Genomic DNA, 24,895 nt, shown 5'->3' with positions numbered 1-24,895 from the left:
ATCTAGCGATGAGAAATTGTACATAGATTCTAAAGAGTGTGCCTAAACTCTTGAACTTATTTGTCAGAGGATTTGGGACAAATTACTAAATTTCTTCAAGGTTCAGTTCTCTCCTTAGCCATGGTGAATAGCACATTGGTATGGGGTCCTGGAGAAGGGCATTTATTAAATTATTTGGTTTTTAAATAAGCACAATAATTACTTTGAGAGTCATATATAAAATGTAAACTGCAAACTGTCTTAAAAGATACAGTGATACACTGTGAAGCTGTCCGCAACCTCTGCAGCCACAGGCTCGATTCCCGGCCTACCGGGGAGAAACCCACATGGCGCAGCAGACCTCTCCTGCCTCGCCTGCTGCTCCCCTCAGCAGTGTCTTTGGTCCGTCTGCCTGTTGTGCTCCCCGCTCTGTCTCTGGTGAATTCTCTCACTCTCCCATGCCTCTGACTGTACCCCAGTTTCTGTATAAATAAATAAATATTTAAAAAAAAGAAATAGAAAAGTGAAATAATTATTTTCCTTTCCATTATTTGAAAATTGTTATATTCAAATATAACTATGACTTTGAAAGTGAAATTCATACATCTTTTTGAATATAGGAGATACACTAAACTTAAGTACAAATAAAGACTGAGACTCTCTACTCATCTCTTAAATTTTAATTTTTAATTATCAAAAAAAAGATACAGTGATAATAGTTATTGCTATAATATATCCAGCCTGTTTTCTTTTTCATTTTGTATTATTCCCTTCAAATGCTTTCAAAATCAACATCCATGTTCTTCACCGCCATTTACAGCATTTCTATTTCTTTTCCTATAGTGGGTCATGTTGACTTGCAGAGCTTCAGATTTTTTTTTTCTACTCCTCTCCCCCTAACCTGGCTGGTATGTCTTCTGATATACATGCTGAAGAATCTCCAAATGTATAGTCTTTTATCACATATTGATTTGTTGTGTAAATGAATAAATCAACGGGTTCACTAAGGGTGATCATGCCTAATTGTGGGGTTGTTTTTTCTTTCTTCTGTCATAGACACAGAAACAATGGAGTCCACAACCTCATATGACTATGAGAATTCAATGCCGTGTGAAAAAGTCAGCATCAAGGAGCTAGGGGCCCAGTTCCTGCCCCCACTGTACTCCCTCGTGTTTGTGGTGGGTCTGCTGGGCAACGTGATAGTGGTGGTGATCCTCACAAAATACAGGAGGCTCCGCATCATGTCCAATATCTATCTGCTCAATTTGGCAGTTTCGGACTTGCTCATTCTATTCACTCTGCCATTCTGGGTTCACTATGTTGCGTGGCATACATGGGTTTTTGGCAATGGCATGTGTAAGTTCCTCTCAGGACTTTATTACATGGGCTTATACGGTGAGATCTTTTTCATCATCCTGCTGACCATAGACCGCTATCTGGCCATTGTCCATGCTGTGCTTGCCCTTCGAGCCCGCACTGTCCTTTTTGGTATCATAACCAGTTTCATCACCTGGGGCCTGGCAGGGCTAGCAGCCCTCCCTGAATTTATCTTCTATAGGTCCGTAAAGGAATTTGAAGAGACTAGCTGCATCACTATTTACCCAATGGGTCAGCAAGTTACCTGGAAGCGTTTGCAGGCTCTGAGAATGAATATCTTGGGTCTTGTTTTACCTCTGCTCATTATGGTTGTCTGCTACACAGGGATCATTAAAACACTGTTGAGATGCCCCAGTAAAAAAAAGTACAAGGCCATCAGGCTCATTTTTGTCATCATGATGGTCTTTTTTATTTTCTGGACCCCCTACAATCTGATTCTCCTACTTTCCACTTATCAAGACATCTTCTTGAAGGACAACTGTGAGCAAAACAAGCAGCTGGACCTGGCCATACAGGTGACGGAGGTGATTGCCCACACTCACTGCTGCGTCAACCCAGTGATCTACGCCTTTGTTGGAGAGAGATTCCGGAAGTACCTGCGCCACTTTTTCCACAGGCATGTGATCACTTACCTGGGCAAATACATCCCCTTCCTTCCTACTGAGAAATTGGAAAGAACCAGCTCTATATCCCCATCAACAGCGGATCAGGAACTCTCTGCTGTATTTTAGGTTAGATGCAGAAAACTGCCTAAAGAAGATGCATTGGGCCCATGAATCAAACACGTTAAGTCAATTGCATTAACTTCCACATCAGTCTTTTGAAATTTCAGCCTAACACGACGCTCTTGAAGATGTTGAAATACGTACACAGTAGTAGTGTGTGTCTGTGCGCCCCACAGTCTTTACTAGAGGTCCATGTTTGGGCATTTTATCTTCACCCCTGAAAAGCAGGGCTTTGCTTAGTTCTCTGAAGAGTCACTTGAATCTTAACACTCCTGAATGTTAGATAATTACTAAATGCAACTACAAATGGGTAAAATTTTGTATGTTTTAAAACTTAAAACCTAATTTCAGCCAGCTCTTTATGTAAATGAAATATCTTTAACAAAAGGTAATAAATCACTTTATCTTTTAATGTGCCTAGTTCCTTACCTAAGATTTTTTTTTTTTTTTTTTAGTTTATGGCTCTGTACTCCCAGGCAACATTATGGCATGTCACACCTGTTTTGAATATTCTTATTATTTTTTAAGATTTTTATTTATTTATTTACACAAGAACCGGGGTACAGGCCAGATTCTCGGGAAGGTGAGAGGATTCACCAGAGACAGAGCGGGGCACAGAACAGGCAGACTGACGAAATACACTGCTGAGGGGAGCAGCAGGCGAGACAGGAGAGGTCTGCCGTGCCGTGTGGGACCATCGCAGGTGGGCCAGGATCAAACCGGCGCTGCAGAGGCTGTGGACAACTTCACAGCGCTGTACTCAACTGCCTGCGCCAACAGGGGAGGCCCTGAAAATTCTTATTCACATGAATAACTCAATGGAAGAACAATTTGGTATTTTTAATATAAAAAATAAAGACCCTGGTCACAGGAACTTCTCAGAGACCTGAAATGTGCAGACACTGTCTTCTTAAACACGAGTCTCATTAGTGTTAGGTGATCCAGATGCACAAACACTTCTTTAGGTTAAGTGAAGGGTACAAAAGAATACACGACAAACACCATCCTTGTCCCCATGAAACCCTCCATCTAGTGGGGGTAGAAGAGAAGCAAATACCTCCAGTGCAGAGGTGCATGCTCAGTGCAATCCATGCCCATGCCAAGAAGGGAGAGACTGATCCCAGCCAGAACCTGAAGAAGAAAGACATCCTGGAGAAAGTGGCTTTGAACAGGTCTTTGAAGGACAACCAGAAGATTTGGAAAGGGAGAGGGTTTGGAAAAGGTAACTTCAGCAAATGCAAAGGGGAAAGGGAAGGGCACAAACATATGTAGAGAGCAGGGTGGGGTGGGCAGGTTGGGACAGGCCATAAATTTCAAGCTAAGCCCCTTGGAGTTTTGTGGGCAAGCAAAGGGAGCTTTTAAAGGTTTAAAGCAGGCAAATAAAACAGTGGAGATGGTGCATAAGCTAGACAACACTGGACACACATAGAGGAGGGGTAGAGGGTCCAGAACCATGCAGAGAGGTCAGTAAGGAGAGAATGCAAGTGTGGAGGCAAGGAAAGATCAATGGCTGGTGAGAGAGGTGCCAGAAGCATCCAGAGAAGAATCTGGCCAAGAGAGAGTGTGAAGGAAGAGTCAAAGCATCAGGAATGCTACACGGTTGATTGAAAAAAGCAAAGGGCAAAATGAAGTGTATCATATGCTAGGGAGGAGGAGGAAGAGAGGAGGAGAAGGAGAAGCTACACACACACACACACACACACACACACACACACACACATACACCCCTCATTGTGCTTGCTTGGATGCCTTGACCAGTTCTTAGAAGATTCAAAAGAAAGCAGTAACAATGGTTGACTTTAGGGAGAAAGGGAGGAGGAGGGTAAACTTTCTCTGAATATTCTTTTTCACTTTTTGGATTTTGAACCATGGAGACATGTTACCTATTCAAAAAATAAACAAAACTTTTAAATAAATTTAAAAAACAAAAAGCTAACCTGGTCATCAGATGTGGTATCCAGCCTGCCAAGAGTTAACTCCATGACCTGGCTAGATCATCTCTAAGCCCCCTGTGACCCAAGTAGACTCTAATCTAAAAGGATTAGACATTGGATATTCAAAGTTTACCAAATGGATTTTTTTTAAGTGGGAGTGGGAGGGGCATGATGAACGGTTCTAAGGATTCACCTCCCATCGGCCGTGAGACAGGGTACATGTCTCACTGCTCACTAAGGTGTTAAGTTTCACATGTTCGTTTATTCATCAGTCATGTCATTCAATCATTCTGTAAACATTTGCTAAACACCTGCCATATTTTCAGCTAAGTCCTGGACAGCCAAAATTAAGCCTCTGCACTCAGGGAGCTCACAGATTGAACTGGACACTGCTCTTGTCTTCCACTGCCCAAGTTCAAAAACAAGTCTTAACAAGATTTGCAAAGCCTAAATTCAAAAAAACCCAAATGAGAAAAAACTTGCACGATAAGACCAGAAAACAGGCCTCCCTGGTGGCGCAAGTGGTAAAGACGCAACCTATGTGGTTATCCGCAACTTCTACAGCACAAGTTCCATCCCCGGCTGGCCAGGGAGCAACCCACATGGTGCAGCAGACCTCTCCTGACTCACCCGCTGCTCCCCTCAATAGTGTACCTCGGTCAATCTGCCTGTTCTGCTCCCTACTCTGTCTCTGGTGAATCCTCTCACCCCCCACACCTCTGGCCTGTACCCCAGCTCTTGTATGCATAAATAAATAAATCTTTAAAAAAAAAAAAAGACCAGAAAACATTCTCATCACAAACATTCCACATCATAATTAAATGCTTGGAGAAGAGAGGTGCATGCTCTTGGCCATCCATTCCATTTGGCATCTCTCATCAGCGGACTAACTTTTCTTACCTTCACAACTCTTTGAAAGCTCTTCACTCAATCCAATCCTATATGGGCAACACAGGATGTGAGCTTTGGAACACTAAACCAAGTGAGATAAATCTCAATTTGAGATAAATCTCAATTTGGGAAACCTTGAATTTCCCTTTCTCTTTTTTTTGTGGTTCAGCCAAAATGTAAATAAAGCAATCATTTAAAAACTGAACTACACACCACTGGTTCTGCTTGCATTGTAAGGCGTGTCAGCCCTTAGGTAACCACAGTGTAGTATACAGGTGCTTGTTCATATTCCCTATCCCTTTAGGAGCTTTGTGATCCACACAAAGCTGCACATAAGCAAACAATGCATTCAGTGTGGTCCATTTCGCTCCCAGCCCCATGTGTCTTCACTGGCCAGCATGGTCACCACTAGCAACTACTGAGAAACTAGAATGTGGTTAGTGTGACTGAGAAACCAAATTTTTAATTTTTATTCAATTTGATTTAAATAGCTGTATGTAGGAGCCTCCCTGGTGGCACAAGGGGTTAAGCACCACACTAATGAAGCAATCTGCAGCCTCTGCAACATGAGTTCAATCCCCGGCTGGCCAGGGAACAACCCATATGGTGCAGCAGACCTCTCCTGTCTTGCCTGCTGCTCCCCTCAGCAGTGCATTTCAATCAATCTGCCTGTTCTGTTGCCCACTCTGTCTCTGGTGAATCCTCTCACCACCTGCACCTCTAGCCTGTACCCCAGCTCTTGTATGCATAAATAAATAAATATCTTTTAAAAAATAAATGGCTGTATGTATGTGGCTAGTGGCCACTACCTGTGGTTCTTTCAAACATGACTCCTCCCATCTCTTTTACCTACACACCAATATTCCTGTGGTCAACAAGCTCGTGACTTGAACACAGACTAGGGGAAATGTTGGTGAGGCAAAGACAAGAGACATTTCTAGAAAACTCACCACCAAGTAGTGAAAAAACACTCATCTGACCCTAATGACTGAAACGAAACTTGAATGCAACTTGCTGCAGAGAGCGCATGGAGACACCAAGAAAGCTACGAGACGTAGCGTTCTGATTAGGTTGGTGTCCCACAAGCTCCTGAGCCAGGCTTTGAGAGCAAAGAGTTTATTTGAAACGGAAACTCCAGTAGGGATGGGGGAAGTTAAACAAGAAGAGGAAGATGCTGACAAAGGGCATATGATCGAGCTGCCTTCCAGTGGGGGTGACAAGCTCAGAATTCCCAGGAAACAGGCCTCCGTTGCCCCCACCCTGGGGCTAGGGACATTGGGTATTCACATTCCACATCTCTTGTCCCTGGGTCCTAGACTGTTGGCTGCTCCTGGTGATGTGAACTCCCCACACTTCTGCCTGCCTTTTTCTGGCAGAGGGGCCTTCCCTGCTTTGGAGGAAATGCCCCAGGCAACAAGATATAGATACAGAAAGTTAGAAGCCAGCTGTGCAGTCAGCTGAGACTTAAGGGCTGTGACATTTACCAATGTTTGAACTGGTTTGTGGCAAATGAGTGGTATCAGGCACGTGGCTCCATTTGTTGGAAGGCGCCTTGGCAAATAGTGCACTGCAGAGAGCCAAGGAGGGGGGAGGCCTTGGTGACCTTGACAATGGCAGATCTTTTACGTACCTCAGTCTCACTGTAGACGTCTCTGCTCCTCCTTTTCTGTTAAGCATCATACTCTGCTTTTTTAAAAAGATAATCCTTTCCCACCTTGAACTTCTAAGGTTTTCTTCAAACTTCAGAGCTAAAATTCTAAAATCTTCACACCTCTTAAACAAAACTCATTTCTGTACTTCATCATCTATGGGCTTCGATCCCTGGAACAGTTAGGGTCACCTTTCCTTCTCTCTTCAGATCGATGCAGATTTGCTGGAACACAGCCCTGCTCACTTGTTTATGAATTGTCTGTGACTACTATTGCCCTTCCATGGCAGAGTTGAGTAATTACTCCAGAGACTGCATGGCCCACATATTCCAAAATATTTTCTTGTCCTTTACAGACATTTCCTGACTCCTGATAGCCCATGTTCCCCAGGATCTGGGGCTCTGACATGACAGCCATGATGGAAGAGGCCAGGTTGTGGGGGAAGTCTTGGGGTATAAGGTCTGTAGACAAGCTGTTTAGTTCGACGCAGATCCTGGATAGAGTTCAAACCAAACAAAAAAGGTTAGATTGTGTGTCAAATGCTGCTCGATTAGCAAACACTAACAGTGGGTACCAAGGACACTAGAAGCAGCAGGACCCCATCAAGGCTGTAACCGAGGTAGACCATATACAGAATTTCTGCAGCAATAGTAAAAGCATGTTTTACAACTCGTGCGACACCCCTTCCCTTCATCTATATTGGAGATGAAAAGATTGGACTGATGAAAATAGGAAGATATTTGAAAAGGAGTTCTTTGTAGAGGGTTGCTGGTGCCACCCAACCTCGATGGGAAAGAAGGCTGGCATGGGGGCACCTGCTCCCCCCTTATGTCTGGTAAATGATGCCTATGCGACCACCAAGGGTATGGTGTAGTCACTACGATTCAAGAGGTATTGGGGTCTGAGGCTCACTCAGGAAATCAGGAGCTAAGAGACACGTCAGCTAGGTTCTTTGGGGGCGGGGGAGTGGAGGAAACTGACCTGACTTTGAGAAAGATCTATACTTTCAGGGTTGATTTTGGAGAAGAATATGGGGCTCTTTCTACAGACCAGACGAGAGAGAGCTGGCTGGATGATTTCTGACTGCCTCTCAGAGACACACAAAAATTGTGTGCACATGGACTGCCAATGCAGCAGAGGATAATGGGAAGTTATCAGCCAGGAAAAATGCATCTTTTCAAAATAACAGGAGTTGTGTTGAACCTTTCCAGGGTTGTCTTTCCAATGATGCTACAAAATCAGCCCAACGGAAAGAATCAACTTTCAACACCTGCCAGTCCTAGGGAAGGTAAAGCCATCTTAAGAAAGGGCCAGTCAAGCAAAACATTTTGTAAGCCCGATTTTCCTTCCCAGTAATCCAAGGATTAGAAACCACACTCAGCAAGCTGGGGAACAAGCAGGGATGCCAGGGAGGGAGAGAGAAGAAACAGATGGTGCACCCATTCCTGGTTCACCGCTCAGCCAGCTGTGGGGCCGGGGAAGGGGAGGGAGTTCAGTATCAAATCAACTTGAGTTTAGATTATCATATGAGGATTAATCCATCAGTGTCTGAATTGAACTCTGTCCTTTTGTGATCTCAATGATCATGGAACTTTTTTTGCACCTGAACATGATGATAAACATCATAGAACTGCCTGAGTTTTTATTGGGACTAGAATTTCAGCCTCTAAGTTCTAAATTTACAAGGATATGACATGTAAAATAGATTCTCTCTACTTACACCTATTGAAGTCTATTGGCTAAACACTGGTGGCAAATTCAAAGTCCCCCAATATCAGCTTTCTCTGAGGTCCACATAGAGCTCACATGAATTCGTGGGGCTTAACTGGATATTAGAGACCCAGATCCCGGCAGAGAAATAAACCAAAGTAATAAAAAGCAATTAAATTAAATTTGCAAATAGGTATAGAGACACAGAAAGAATATGGACTTGAATATAGATATGCTTTTAAAATCCTAGCTGGTTAGCCTTTGCCTATTTTTAAAGTTAACCTTTCCTGGCTAAGCCAAAGCTACCCCACTGGCCACTGCCTGATACCATCTTGCCATAGAGGCTTTCTGAGTTGAGGAAAACTTCACCAGTTTCAGACATGACAAGATTCTTTTTGTCTTCGTTTGTGGTCCTAGCAAATGTGCCCCAACCCTTGGCTCAATGCTACTTGCTAACCAGTTGCACCTGCAATGGAAGACATGAACACTAGGGGGCCTTCGCCAATGCCAGAGCTCAGTCAGTCCAGTACAGTTATCCGGTTTGCAGAGAATATGCCTGTGTGTAGGTGGGAGGGGGGGTATTACTGCAAGATACTCAGGAATGCTTACATCTGATCTTGTCCAACCATGTTGCAAAACTCTAAGGGATGCCACTTACATCCTTAGGAATTGTTCAATGTAACGGATGCCATTTATACCCCTAGGAATCCACAGGACAAAGCATCTGAAGGTAGGAAACACAGTTCTACTTGATCATCTGGGATATCTCCTACTGACCCTGAGGGACAGGAGGACCCCATGTGTAGCACAGGAAAATAAGTTGGGAATAATATATGTGTGTATATTCACACACACTCCGTGTATACCATATGGTATAATGGGGATTTTACCACATGGAGATTATACATATACCACACCCCATATATATAACATACATATGGTAACTGTCAATTAAGTGTTCAAAACACACTTCTGAAGGAGGTGGGCTAGACAGGATCCCAAAGAGAGGAAGTTGCGCCTCTGAGAAGAGCTCTGGGGAGTGGGCAAGCAAAGGTGGGGCTGGGAATGAACAGACAGTGTGCAAGGGCAATACAGGGCAGATGAGGAGTGGTCTGGAAGCAAGGGCACTTTGATACCCGAATTATAACCTTAAATGACAAGGATCTGAATGTCCACTGTTGGCAACAGGGAGTGACACTGCTGTGGACACCAAAGGAAGGGGCATTAGGATTCCTGACTTGACCTTCACCAGGTTCCTCCCATCTCCCCTTTCACTTGTTTGACCCAAGAGTGATTGATCCTAGCCTGTCTTAGATTAGGCCAAGTGGAATTTAAGAAGTCAGATGAAGACACAAGAAATGAGTGGAACTGCTTGGCAAGATGGCATCAGGCAGTGGCCAGTGGAGTAGCTCTCACTTAGCCAGGAAAGGTTAACTTTAAAAATAGACAGATGCTAACCAAGCTGTGGCGTGGTAAACCAGCTGTGGTCTGGCAAGAGGCTCCATGACCCCTCCCCCCAGGTCCAGTGGCCCTTCCTTCTGCCATTCTGTGAGCTGTGCAAACCCAACTCATATACTCAATCTTGGCTGAGGTCAGGGTTGCTTATAAATGAGGATCAACTGAATTGGAAACGGGTGTTAGAGAGGAGTTTGCAGACATCAGACATCCTGGAGGTGATGAAGAGAATGGATGAGACACCATCCATTTTCCAGAATGGGTAAGTGGCAGCTGATGGGATAGAGCAGTGAGATTCGTCAGGTCATCAACTCTCATGTGTGCTATGACGGACAGGGCTGGGGAGAGGGGCAGTGTGGTAGGAAGAGGCTGCTATTCAGCAATCTGAAGATGCAGACTCCCAGAAGGTGCTGCTTCTGAAGGTGCTGAGCAACTTTAAGCAGGAAAAAACACTGACATTTTCATCTTCAACCTGAAACTTAGAGCCTTCCTGTGACTTATTGGAGGGAAATAAAAAACCTCACATTACTTGAAGCTGCCTGTAGGCTAAGGCTGTTATAAACCAATGTGATCTAAATTGGTAGATGTTTTATTATAATATGAGTTGAGTTTGCACATTTCCCAAATAGTATATATGAATGTTAGGGCATCAATTGAGACAGACCAAGAACCAGTGGGAACAGGGGTATCTGGGAGGATGCAGAGGACCAACCTGGGAAAAATGCTCCTCCGTTGAAGCCTCTTTTTCCTGAGGAAGTCATTTGGTTTTACTATGACAAAGTCAACAGTTTACCCCGTGTTCCACTCTGTGTAGTTGCTCACCTAATAAACAGAACTTTACTTCAACATGGCCTAGAAGATAAACTGCAGGATCCAAAAAAGGAAGAAAATTCCAATTAGAAATAACAGAAATTGTTTAATATGTTATCAAAAATCTGGGCTCAGATTCTGAGAGTGCTTAATAAAAGTGGACAGAATTGGACTGCATTTTTGACACGGGCACTCATCAGAAACACTGAACTCAGTGGCTAAGTTTCTAAGAGTTTATTGGACCAAATGTTGGGCCATGGTGAGAGTCTGAAAGGCCAGGGGCCCCTTGGGATGACTTAGCAGTAGACTAGAATGTTATATTACCTGTATCATGTGGATTCTAACCTATCTACCTCCCACTTTCTCTTTATAAAATGGAGAAGAGCCTCCTCTCGCTTATATTAGGAAGACAAATTTGGAGGGGGAAGTCTAATGGAATGATGGTGGAGGGGCTATTATTGAAATGCAATCCTTAACCTCAGTGGGGGTAGGTAATATACTAAGTAGATGTTTTATCTGTTAAGAAGAGCGTAGGTGTGGCCGTTATAGAAACAGGGAAAAGATGGTAATCAAAGTTCAAGGAGTTATTTGACATAGAAGCTTCCAACTGTGTTCATTCATTGTGGGGATCCCAAGAATTGAATGAAATCTTACTCAAGAAAATTTTAGTCTGGTTAACAAAACAAAACAAAACAGAAAACCTGTCTTAAGTAGCTCTAATAAAAAATGTGGTCCCTCTTCAAATTCTCAGAAGTGAGTCGTTTCACATAACCCAGGCCCCTTGAATAAGTAAACCACATGTCTTTGGAGGCGTGCTTTACACTACTGCTCCTCTTGAAGACCTTTACTTTAACCTTTCCTAAGTGGACCTGCAAACAATAGCTTGTGCTGGGAAAAAAAAACCCACATTTTTAAGGTATCATTGGGTGTCAGTGGCAAATTACAGTAATTCCAAAAGACCCAGGGAGTCACTGAGGTCAGCCTCAGAGCAGAAGGTGATGAGAACCAGGTTATAGAGCTCTGATGTGACTTTGTATCATTGTAGACTGAACCATTGTAGATTGAACCCAACTTGTGACTTTTTCACTAGACCCCAAGGGCAGTAAAGGAATGGATATATTCTGCAAAGTGTGGGATTCAAACACAGGCTTCAGAGAGCAGCGAAAATTTACATGAGAAGAAGCCATTGGAGATCCTGCCTCTTCAGTCAAAATCAACATACTACATTATGAGGAAAATAGCAAAGATTAGTGCCCCATCACAGAAAAGAAAGACGCAGACATATTGGTTCCTTTATACCTCTGATATAAAAACTTGATGGGTCTTAGAAAATATTACAACTAAATCAGATAGTGACTTCAATTGTGTGTCCTTGTGTTTGGGTCCCCTGATGAAATAAATTACTCCAGTCCTTTGTTCTCAGTGAACTAAATATTCTCTAATTGAATCATCTCCTTTACTCCTCAGCCTCTGCTAAGCCCACCTGTCTCTAGACCTCCTAAAGGCCTTACACATCATCAGAGTATCCTATATCCAGGGCCTCCCTGGTGGCGCAAGGGGTTAAGCACCACAATATGAAGCAATCCGCAGGGAGCAACCCACATGGCGAAGCAGACCTCTCCTGTCTCGCCCACTGCTCCCCTCAGCAGTGTGTTTCACTCAGTCTGCCTGTTCTGTTCCCCACTCTGTCTCTGGTGGATCCTCTCACCACCACCCCCACCCCCGGAGTCTCTGACCTGTACCCCAGCTCTTGTATGCATAAATAAATAAATCTTTTTAAAATAAATAAATAAAATATTTGAACTGATGAAAGAAACAAAGAGAGAAAGAGAGAGAGAGAGAGAGAGAGAGAGAGAGAAAGAAAGAAAGAAAGAAAGAAAGAAAGAAAGAAAGAAAGAAAGAAAGAAAGAAAGAAAGAAAGAAAGAAAGAAAGAAAGAAAGAAAGAAAGAAAGAAAGAAAGAAAGAAAGAAAGTCTGGAATTAACATCTAGGAGAAAAGGAACTCCAAGGAGAAAAAAAATATGGGAGGGTGAAAAAAACTAAAAGCAAAACAAAGCACATAATATACATTCTCAGAGAAATAAGAGAATATGGATACTTGCAGCTAGGAGAAATGTAGGAGAGAGGAAGGACAATCAGAAAAGACTATTGGAAATTAAAAATATAATATTAAAATTTAAAAGAAAAGTTAACAAAAGGTATGAAAGATAAAGTTGAGTTGAAAAACCAACTTTTCTACGGAGCTGGTCTGAGTTTTATATGTATTAACTCACTTAATCCTCACACCAGTCCTGTCGTGCAGAGATTATTATACCTATTTTATAATAAAGGAGCCTGAGGAACGGCATGTAAGTAAATTTGCCAAGGCCTCCGGGTAGCAGGAGGGAGTCAGGGTGTGTTATTTTTCCCAGCCTGGGTATTGCTGAACTGTCTCAGCAACACTTAGCATTTGGCTGCTATGGAAGAAAAGAGAGACCTTGAGACCAGGCTGGTTCAAACCGGAGCTGCAGGCACACAGCCTCCATGAAACGGTCACCTTGAAGATGGTCACGAGCCCTGCTGATGGGGGCTTCAACCGGCAACAAGTGGACTCTCAGCCCACTCTCCCTGCTTTCTCAGCCAATAAAGTGTAACTCCTTTTTTCTCAAATCCCAGTCCTAAAATCTATGTAAACCCCTAACCCTGACACCTCAGTGAGCCTCTCCCATGCCCAGAAAGGTCTCCCCAAAGTTCTCTTTTCTTGTTCTTTCCCTAATCATTAAGCGCTGACCACTTGCCTGCTCTCTCAGCGCCTTGAGTTCTCTTTTCAATCTTAACCTGAGGGCCCCAACACCCCTTTTCTGACTTGGGAACAGAGCCCTTCAGTCCATCCCTGTGATTGTTGGCAGGTGGAGCAGCGAACAGTGGCTGGTAGGCTCCTAGCTTAGCCACCTGTGCTGTTGGCATGGGATCAGACCTCTTTCTTCCCCTTCCAGGAGGGTAAGGAAGCGCAGGGGCCTGGATGCCCAGTGGGACAAGGCTTTGATCAGCGGGAGATAGAAACTGATAGAGACATGTCTCCACCTCCACCCCCAGATAGAAAATGTCAAGAAGTGTCTCGAAGCTGCTTGGGTCAATCCTAAGAGCTCTAACTAACAGCACCATGGTAGGGGCCAAGGTCACCCTTACATTGGCCCTTTCTCCTGCTTTACTCCCTTGTCCCTCACCTTGCTGCCTGAGATCACACACCCTGACAAAGTTCTGGCCCTTAAGCCTTGATCTCAGTCTCTGCCCTCTGGTAAACACAAGTGGAGGAGACTCAGGATTGTGATTATCGCCTTCACTTTCATTTTCCATTGTCTGATATTTTTCCATGAGCCCACATTCCACGCATTCCACACAAGCACTTGAGAAGGATTTGTTCTTAGACCTTGAATCTAATAATATGCCATGGAGCAAGGGGACCAGAAATAAATATTTTCAAAACTGCCTCAGATGCCAGACATGCTCGACTTTCATCATACACACCTCTGATACGGAAGGAGAGTGTGATCTTTACAGCATTATTGAGTCAGAAACACTTGTGCTTTCAAGATGACTTCAGAGGATTCCAGTAAACGAGCTCTCTTTGTCACAATTGGCTTTTAGCAAGTTCTATGCCAAGTTCATTATTATACTTTCTTTTGATGAGCTTTCCCAGAGCATCATGGCTGCCCTGCCACTTTTTTGAACATGTTAGGTACATGTGCACCAAACCACTTTCACTCTCTTGGATGTGTCATGTAGTTTGCCTTCAGCTACAAAACAAATAATACAGTGGTGGTCTACCTTTTTTTGCTTATAACCAGCAAATCTGCTATATTAGGCCATGTTCTGGTGTTTTCTGCATACCCAACTCAAAGGTGTGAAGAAAACATCACTCATACACTGTGTACTCACCACTATTAATGACAGTTGCACAATATTTTACTTTATTGATTTTTCCATGCAGTACATATTTTTCACTTCAGACTCTCTAGGTTGTTATATGTGTGAGATTCAGAAATCTCTTCACAAACAAATAAAATAAAAATATAATAAAATTCAGCATGATTCTTAATGATGCTCATGCGCAAATTTAAAAAAAAAAAAAGATATCTCATTGTCTCTGCAAGTCCAGATATCAGGCTCATCAGAAACATGACCAGCATGTTTGAATTATCAGTAACCCTTTTGTGCACAGCAGAATGCACAACACCCAAGTGTTTCTAGAAGGATCTTTGCATCTAGAATTCACAGCCTGCACAAATCTCAAAATCCTGCAGCTTCTGAAAATGTTGGTCCCCTCTGACAGTCGTGCTAACAAGGTCTGTCTTTATGTAAATTTTATCCCCTATGTTTTCAATTGCCTTTTGGAAACAAAGACTATGACTTTGTAAAACATTGTTGCTTCAAATCTGATTGAGATAAAATATATTTTGTGGTTTCCTCCTTCCCCCAAAATTGCTTTTTCTTCTTTGTGCTTAATGTTATTTATATATTATTTTTGTAGTCTCCTAGAATCCTTTTGGGAAATTTTGGGTTGGGAATTTTGACATTCTGCTTTTAATTCATCCTCACAGGATGAGAAGAAATTTTAAATAGAAAACTTCTGGAGATAATTCTGGCTGAAATTGAATTAGATAAGCTAAAAACACAGTGAATTACAGTTCTTAAAAGGATGTTTTGTTTAATTTTATGAAAATCAAGTAAGTCAAATAAATCTACAAAGATTAAAAATCATGTAACTGAATATCCTTCTCTATGCTATTTTTAATGTTATTTCTGTGTTTACACACATGCATGGTTTCCTGTATCATCCAGATAACACATAGTATCCCTCATGACTTGTTTTAGCTGCCAAACTATTTTTCTGTTTAACCATTTGAAACATCTTAATTCTGTACATAAAATTAACAGTTTATATTATCACTCATTTTGACAGTATTTTGCTCTTGCAATATGTCATCAATGTACAGTTATAGTTCAATTGGTTGACAGAATTTGATAGAATTTCAACATATAAGGACATAATGAGTTTTTCACTCTAAGTTACATCTAAATGCTTATGGAGAGCTGTGTGGAGATTTCTGGACCTACTAAACATAGAGCTTCCATATGATCCAGCAATTCCACTCCTAGGTATTTACCCAAAGGACACAGAAACATTAATTCCAAAGGGCACCTGCACCCCTATGTTTATAGCAGCACTATTTACAATAGCTAAGCTTTGGAAACAGCCCAAATGCCCAAAAATAGATGACTGGATCAAGAAGATGTGGCACATATATACCATGGAATATTACTCAGCATTCAAAAAAGATAAACACATGCAATTTGCAGCAACATGGATGGCGCTGGAAGGGATCATGCTCAGCGAAATAAGCCAAAAAGAAAAAGAAAAATACCGGATGGTCTCACTCATAGCAGGAATCTAGAAAACTTAAATAAGGGACCAGGAAAATGAATAACTATAAGAAAGTGAAAATCAAAATCAACAAAAACTATGAACCAGAGACACTTTTTGGGGGGTGAGGGGCAGGAGGGGAGGGATTGGGGTCAGAATAGGGGGGCTGCAATTGTATGGGGAATATAAAAATAAAATTTATTATTTAAAAATAAATAAAATATGCAATCTCAAAAAAAATTAGCAATAGAAATTCTATGATACACGTATCCCAGTTTTGAGTATTTACATGAAAAATACAAAATCTTTCATTCAAAGGGATATATACAACCCCCGTATTAATTACAACACTACTTACCATAATCAAGAACTGGAAACAATGTTTAGATAATTGGATTATTATCTAATCAATACAACTTTTTGTCCTTTATAGAGAAGGATAAGGTCCACAGCTGAGATTATTCTTACCCTCTCCACTGCCTTTCCTTGTCTGCTGCTCACTGCAAACATTGCATATTTAAACCAGTAAAATGTCCTGTCCCCAATATCTGCTAAATCCCAAAAAAAGGTACTCCTCATTTGACCATGTTCTGGTAAGTTCCTGACTCTGTCTCTATCAGTTACTATTTCTACCTGCTACTTTTTCAAACCCTAAATCATTAAGTTCCAAACCCAGTTAACAAAAAATTTTCAAAGGTTTTCTTACTTTTTACTTTTTTTCCCCCCACCATTAGTCCAGATATAATTTCTCAGTATGAGGGTAATTCTACCAATTTGTTTTTCAGAAAAAGAGAAGTGAGCAATTTGTATATAATGTGGGTCTCTTCTATTTAATACTTTAATGATATAAATTACAGATGTCAAAGTGACTGAAATTTTAAGGCAAAAAGCCTGACTAGGCTAGAAAAAAAAATAAAAAAAAATAAATGCTTACTTACTTACATTTGGAACTGAGTATTCAATTATTTACAATAAACTTATGCTGTGTTACATACAGTGACAGGATGGGGACCCACATGGTAACATGACTGCTGAACACACAAAATGAGAAATCCCCAAAATGACTTTGACGTAGCCATCTAGCTCTTTATCCTTGTAATGACTAAAGTCAAAGCTGAAACCAAAATTAGTTTCTTTAAACCACATTTTTACGTACTTCTTAGGACCTCCACCTTATGTTTGAATGGCATTGGATTCTCACATAAACTATATCCAAATGGGTACTTTTGAAAAATATGCACTGTTTTGTGTCTTGTAGCTCATAAGGAATTAGAACAGCAGGGGAGAAAAAGAGAGGGAGAGAGAGAGAGAGAGAGAGAGAACACAACATCTGAACATCTGTGTAGTTATTTCAAGAAGTCTTATAAGAAACCTGAGGATGAGAAGAAATTTTAAGTAGAAAACTTCTGGAGATAATTCTGGCTGAAATTGAATTAGATAAGCTAAAAACACAATGAATTACAGTTCTTAAAAGGATAGCTAAATTACTAGCTGAGAGAACATCTTGCAGATTGAGATAATATAGCCTCTGAACCAGAGCCAATGGCAAGGCCGGGAAAACCACAAGATAGAGGTGGTGGGGGAGGTGGAGGTAGTGGTACATCTCAGGCTTTTACCTAAAGATTCACTCCTAAATGTGACTTCCTGTCCCCTCCTCTCTAGATGACACTGGTCTTAAGGTTTTAGTGCCCAAGTGACCCAGAAAAAGTCCTCCTTCATTGGAAACTGAGAATGCCACCTGACTCCATAGTCATTTCTTTACACAATAAGAGAAATAACAGAAGAAAAAAAAATTTATATATATATTTACGTATATATTTTGCAGGGGTATATGCCACATGTATGAAATCTAGGGAAAATCTAGGGAAAGATTTTACGCATCTGCTTGTACTGTTACACCCAAAACTACTGTGGCTTTAGACACTCAGGCTCATAGCAGTCCCAGATGGTTGAAGAAAAACAGAATGGGCCACCTCAAAAGACTCCAGCCATGGAGGTATGGCCAAAGAAACGGGGACCAAGAAATAGTAGTGGAGGAGGGGTCTCAAATACCAGTTGTAAAAATAAGGATTGTTTCTGCCTATACTTCTCATTCCTCTTCACTTGTCAATTGTATGTGTGGGTTATAGTTAAATTTAACTTTGGTCCACAGGCTGCAGATTATCAATATGGCTCACAGTGAAACCCCAGTGGAAACTGCTACTGCTGGGAGAATGTGGGCTTGGATGACAGACAACTTGAGAACTCATGACTAGGTACAGCAGTGGGTGCTGACTTTGGGCTTTTCTCTCACCACCTCTGTGGAGGGGCTGAGAGCTTTTGCACTGAGCTGACTGCTGAGCCTGTTAGCCAGGGTCTTTTTTGGATAATCAGAATGAAAAATCAAGTGTATGTTTGCATGTATCCAAAGAACAGACTATGATAAACACTCAGAGGGGTGTCCATTAGGTCACAGAAATTTCCACAGTGACCATGAGCGAGCCACCCAGTCTGCTCCCTGGCTGGAGCTGACCCACACTGCATAATCAAATTTGAAGAGTTCAAATAAAATAATTTTGCACCTTTAAATTAAACCCTTCTGGAATCAAAGGTGAGGAGAACTAAATTCCAGGATGCAGAATTCAAAAATCCTAACAAGGTTGAAAGGGGTGTGTGAGAGCTTATGTGATATGTTCCAGAACTGCAAAACAAATGATGCCAAAATTTAATGGATTAAGATGACAAACTTGTATTATATCTCACAATTGTGTGGGTGTGGAATTTGATCAGGGTTGACATTCTCCAAGTGGCACTCTCTGGAGTTACTTAGTGATGTTTGGCTTGTGGTAAGGCTGATCTGAAGGGTGCATGACAATTTCACTCAGTCTGGCCCCTTAGTGTGGGCCAGATTATTTTCTGAAACAATTGCAATAATTTACTTGTCTGTGGACAGCATAAGGGCACCTCTGTCTCTCCTCCCAAGTACTCACTAACTGATTATACAGGCATTTCCTTTCTCCCAATGTGGTCAGTGTGAAGGGTGCTAAGTGATAGCACACTTTTAGTGTAATTTGTGTGCTTGCACACGTTTGTGTATTTGTTAACCACTTGGGTTTGCTCTCCTTTGAAATCACCATTCATTAGCAGTAAGGCAACATACTCAAAATATGGAAGGTATGGACAGAGACAGAGGCAGCCCACATTCAGCCCTATGGCAACACATTGTAAAATTTTTGAGAAAATGGGAGATCGCTTAGGAAAATTTAAATTATCAAAATTAATCCAAGATCAAGTATAGAAAATGTGAAGTTACTGATTCTCATAGAAAAATGAGACAGGTAAACTTATGTCTGCTTTTATAAAGGGCACCAGAACCAGATGTTTTCACAGCTAAGTTCTACCAAATATTTACATTATTGGAACTCATAGAAAAAGATGGAAAACTTTTCATTTGATTTTGTGAGGTTAGTCTATTTTAAAGAAAGAATGCAAAAAAATTAGATATATGTTAATTTCACTTACAACTGTATAAATAATAGTCAAAGTATTAGTGAACAAAAGCTCGTAGTTTATCAAAATAATAGTATATTCTGGTCAAGTGATGTCACCTAGACATGAAAAGGTAGTTTAAATTAGGAACTCTATTTTGGGCATTTGGGTTGTTTCCATAGCTTACCTATTATAAATAGTGCTGCAACAAACAAAGGAATGCAGGTATCCTTTTGAATTCATGTTTTTGTGTCCTTTGGGTAGATCCCTAGGAGTGGAACTGCTGGATCATATGGAAGCTCCATTTTTAGCAGATTGAGGAACCTCCATACATCTTTCCATAGTGGCTGCACCAGTTTGCACTACACCAGCAGTGTAGTAGAGTTCCTCTTTCTCCATACCCTCATCAAGATGTAGTATATATACACAATGGAATATTACTCAGAAATGAAAAAAGATAAACTCATGCCATTTGCAGCAACATGGATGGAACTGGAAGGGATCATGCTCAGTGAAATAAGCCAGAAAGAAAAAGAAAAATACCAGATGGTCTCACTTATAGGAGGAATGTAGAGGATCCAAATAAGGGATCAGGGGGAAAACAGTAACTATAATAAAGTAAAAATCAAAATCAACAGGCAACTATAAACCAGAGATATTCTGCAGTTGGGGGAGAAGGGAGTAGGATCAAAACAGGTGTGGGAAGAACACAAGAGTTCATGGTGATAATTCACAGTTGAATGGGTGGTGGGAATTTCACGGGGCTTATAACCGAGATGAAAATGCATACATTGTACAAAAATGAAAAATGATATAAAAAATAAAATAAAATAATAATTAAAAATAAATAAATTAGGAGCTCCAATCTCTTATGAAATTAAAGAACAAAATCCAAATGATTGTGTTAATGGACACTGAAAAATTTTCTGATAAAATTTTCCCAAATAGGGGAAATCATGAAACTATTTGTCATGAAATCTGTTACCAAAAGTTCTCAAAAAACATCATATTAAATGGTTAAAATATTAAAACTAAACCAATTAAGTTCAGGAACCATATAGAGATGACCACTACCACCATTATAGTTAAACATTATCTTAGAAGTTCCAACAAATACCATGAATACAGAAGGAATAAAAAATGGCAAAACTTTGCACCTAAAATAAACCTTAAGGGCCTCCCTGTTGGCACAAGAGGTTGAGCACCACACTATGAAGCAATCCACAGCTACTTCAGCGTGAGGCCACATGGCGCAGCAGACCTCTCCTGTCTCGCCTGCTGCTCTCCTCAGCGATGTATTTCAGTCAATCTGCCTGTTCTGTTCCTCACTCTCTTGGGTGAATCCTCTCACCCACCGCATCTCTGGACTGTACCCCAGCTCTTGTATGCATAAATAAATAAATCTTTAAAATATACCTTAAAAGCCTAAGATAAAAACCCTGGATCACACAAAAATCAACAGCTTTCCCTTATGCTAGCAATGATGACACAGAAATCCAGAAGTTATAAATGAAAACACAAACATTTGATTACATTATTTTTTTCACAAGTTTAGAACAAAATGGATCATAACAAGATTAATATGAAATAGTTGCAAGAAAAAAATGCTTGTAACAATGATGATCAATAAATATTAATATCTATAGTACCTAGAATTTTTACACATTTGCAGAAAAGGCAAAACAACTCAACAAACTATATCGAAAGTCACACCTTGATGAGATAAGGAACTAGACTTTACACCACAGATAGGTTTCCCCTCAAAATGGTTGCTTCTAGCAAAGCAAACTGTGCCAGAAACTGTGAAACTCTGCTTTTTAGCATATTTTTAAAAATACTAATATAGAGGGGAAAGCAGACTTATCATCTTTCAACCCCATACCCACCACCTAAAGTGACATGGCTTCAAATTCTGATCTTATAGCCTGAGCCAGACTTTTTCTGGAGGAAAGAGAAACTCTCACCATTTAAGTCTGTCCCTAAAGGACAAATCATTTGGATTTGGGAACAGAGACCTAGGTGTCTTTGCCACCAGGTCCCATCCACTGGTCTGGGCTGGCAGATGAAATCTGACCTGGGTAAGGGCACTGTTAGCCCCACTGTGAGTACGGTACCTTCCCCTCACATGCAGCTCGGCAGCCCAGCAGTTTCCATGCACTGGTCTAGCCCAGTGCCCACTTCCTTCCGGTTACTGGTTGATCGGCTTGTGTCAGCTTTGACAACTAGACATTGTCCAGTGACCTGAGGTGAGGTGAGGTGAACAGCAGTAATGTGGCAAGCCTGTCTGCTTCAGCCTGAGCTTATGTGTGTAGCCTCCACCACCCTGAATCATCCCCTCCCCCCTGGAGGTTGTGTGGCCTTCTTCTTAAAGCACAGTCACAGAAGATGACAGCTGAGACCGTCTGTGGAACTGTTGTAGAAATGAATTCTAGCCTTTTACCCAGGCAGAGGAAGAACAAGCGGTACTTCAGGAATGGTGAGGTCAGGAGAAGATTTATTACTCGTGCATGAGGTCCCAGACCTCAGTAGCCCCATAAGGTCTGAGCACGGGTTTAAAGACTAAGGGTTCCTTTTATACACAACTGTCTCCATATTGGTTACACTGATAACATCATTTTTCAACAGGCACAATCATTTGCAACAAAGTCCCCAGACAAGGGGAGCAAGGCAAGGGAGGGAAGATGCAGGCATTCGGGGATGGCCTTAGAGAGACAGACCAGCTGGTTGGCTGCCCGACCTTGTAGATAAGAGTGCTGAGGCCCTGGCCATGAATCTTGAAAGGGAAGGAGCAGTAAGTAAGCAAAATTGTTGATTATGCCTGTGTTGGCGTGTTCATTGCACCTGGGCTGGAAGTTCTGCTGGAATCTTTATTATCATATTCATTTGCTCAATAATTCATTTTTTCTTCAGAACAACCAAGACAGGGTTAACAGTGTGTGAATGGGGGAGGCTCCGACAATCTCTGCTCCAAAGGGAAGGTTGATATGACAAAGCAAGATGAGGAGTCTCTTAGGGAAACTGACAAAGCAACAGTGACACATTCCAAGAGTGAGTGGGCTTGAGGGTGAGCAGGGGACAGGGAAATGCAAACTTTAAAATGCAAAGGGAGAGATGAGTCACGCAGCTAATTCAAAATCTGCAGGAAGGAAATTACCCTTACGAACATAAAATCAAAGGTTGTTAGTTTCAGTCCTTCTACTGGAGTTTGAAAAGAAGAGGTGAGGAGAGGGGATTTCAACACAGGAATTGAAACTGAGATAGCCTGGGGTTAAGGAAGGGGCAAAGATGTTTTCTTCTCTGCTTGTCCATGATCCTGGCTCCAAACTATAAAAGCCCCTGAATCAGATTGATGTTTTGTGATTTTCCAGTAGCTCCCAAGGCATCCACCAAACATTGGGAAAGCGAGGGCTGTGGATGGAATGCTGGGTAAGTGTGCACAAGCTGGGTCTTGGACAAGTTTTGACCATGGGTATCAGAGGACTTAGGACAAAAGCTAGGATGGGAGCCCTCAACGTCCATTTCAAATGCTTTGCACATATGAACTCAGGAGGACACCTCAATCTTCCCTGCCTTGTGCCCAGCAAAGCTCCCTGGGATGTTCTAGTTCAGCGCATGGCTCCGCTTACCAGGTGTAAAGCCCCAATGGGGAGGCATCTTCACAGCAGAGATAAGGAGCAGATACCTGCCCCAGGCCTGTCTTCTTGAGACTCAACCTGGACATGTTAAAATGCAGGTTCCCAGGATCCATTCCTGCAAATGCAAATTCAGAGAGGTTTGGGATCTAGCCTGGATATCTCAATTTTTAGCAAGAACCCTAGGAGTCTAATAGCTTGAGACACAGCTTTAGATCTCCAGTCCCTTGGATAAGATGGGTCATTCAGTTTTCCAATAGCTGCAAGCCTGTTTTTAATGCCTATCAGACTTCTTCCCTGCCCAACAGCCAGAAGGCTTCCACCTCATCCTCACTCTTCTAAGAGCCAATTCTGGAGCCCAGACACACTGTGAGGGGGTGGATGGAGGTGACTTTGAGAGGCAGTCTCTCCATTCTACAAAAGCTACAAAACTGACCCGCTCAAAGAAACTGGCCTGGGCTGCTGAGATCAAGGCTTCAGACTGACATTCTTTTCTGGCCGCACTCCAGAAATAGGTCCAGGGTTTCTTTGGGGCTCCTCGAATTGTTACAGGGCAACCCCACTATGAAACGGATTGCGTGAATGTGGGTCCTCACCTGCTCACTTAAAAGGGACTTATTAATACTCAACTGTAGACACACACAAAAGGTTAATAAAGGTTTATTTACAAAAGAAGGGGAAATGAAGAAATGAATAACAGGGAGAAAAAGAGGGAAATAAATTCGTGAATGTGTCCTACCCGTTCCGCTGACCTGGAATCCCAATGGCCCGCTGAGAGCTGACGAAAATCCAAGAGCATTAGGCCAAGAGAGAGACCCAAGGCCCACATGGCTGGTTTTATACCAAACCTGGCTGCTTAACTCCACCCTCAGTTCTCAGCAACCCTCCCTTTGGTGGTGATGGGATTTGTAGTTCCCAGTGTCTTGATGGCTTTGGTCTGGAGCTGGGGTGGAGTCCACAAAACCTGTGTGGAGTTTGTTCAGGACATCTGCCAGGGACCAGCCTCCGGCAAAATGTCATGTCAGGGGTTCCTGAAAGGATGAGACGGCCTAGGTGACCTGCAAGGGGCTGAAACTTAAGGGCTGAGGGGAAGGGGATGAGGTAGTGAGGAGACACCGACACTTGGTGAGGTGCTAGTATCTTCCGCCAAGAGGCTCAGCAGGTTCTTTATTTATACATTTTTAGCAAGCAGTGAGATGACATTATCATGTGCATAGAAACAAAGCAGAAACAATCAGTGCATCTCTTTTTCCATAGGCTTTTGGCCACTGCGTGCTCTCAGTAAGAAGGCACCCTTCAAGGTTAATAAAAAACTAAGCCTTACACTAAAACTCATTGTTTCAGCTAAACAATAACCTAAGACAGTAGATAGACACCAGTACATCCCTATTAGCCAAAGCCTAAGCAAGAAAAGACTTTTCTTATTTGCATGGCCTTCAGCCGGGGACCGGCTGCTACTCAGCTATCAGAACTTTTTCTACCTAGAAACTCCTAACTCAAATAGCTTCATTTAAAAACTTTCCCAAGAAACTTCAAAAGAAGGCAAAAGAAGGACCCACTACAACTGTTGTGCTGGATTGCTTGTCAGGCATGCACAACAAACCATCTCCCATTGTCAAGTGGGACATCTCCCATTGTCAACCATCTCCCATTGTCAACCATCTCCCATTGCAAAATTGTTTAATAACTAATTTCTTTTTTTAAAAGATTTATTTATTTATTTATTTATTTATTTATTTATTTTTATACAAGCACTGGGTACAGTCAGAAGCGCAGGAGGGTGAGAGAATTCACCAGAGCCAGAGCAGGGAGCAGAGCAGGCAGAAGGACCAAAGTACACTGCTGAGGGGAGCAGTGGGCA

General features: G+C 41.9%; 1 protein-coding gene across 1 annotated transcript; it reads left to right on the top strand.

The window, feature by feature from the left end:
* Positions 1–1,046: 1,046 nt before the first annotated feature.
* On the top strand, positions 1,047–2,087 carry LOC311180119 (C-C chemokine receptor type 3-like; the record flags this gene model as incomplete). Its single annotated transcript, XM_084247780.1, has 1 exon — positions 1,047–2,087. The coding sequence occupies one exon, from the start codon at positions 1,047–1,049 to the stop codon at positions 2,085–2,087; it is 1,041 nt and encodes a 346-aa protein (XP_084103906.1).
* Between the last annotated feature and the right edge of the window lie 22,808 nt (positions 2,088–24,895).

Source organism: Talpa europaea (assembly GCF_964194135.1).
Source record: "Talpa europaea genome assembly, chromosome: 11".
Taxonomy (NCBI): Eukaryota; Metazoa; Chordata; class Mammalia; order Eulipotyphla; family Talpidae; genus Talpa; species Talpa europaea.
The sequence above is the reverse complement of the archived record's forward strand: the minus strand, read 5'-3'. Positions and strand labels throughout refer to the sequence as shown.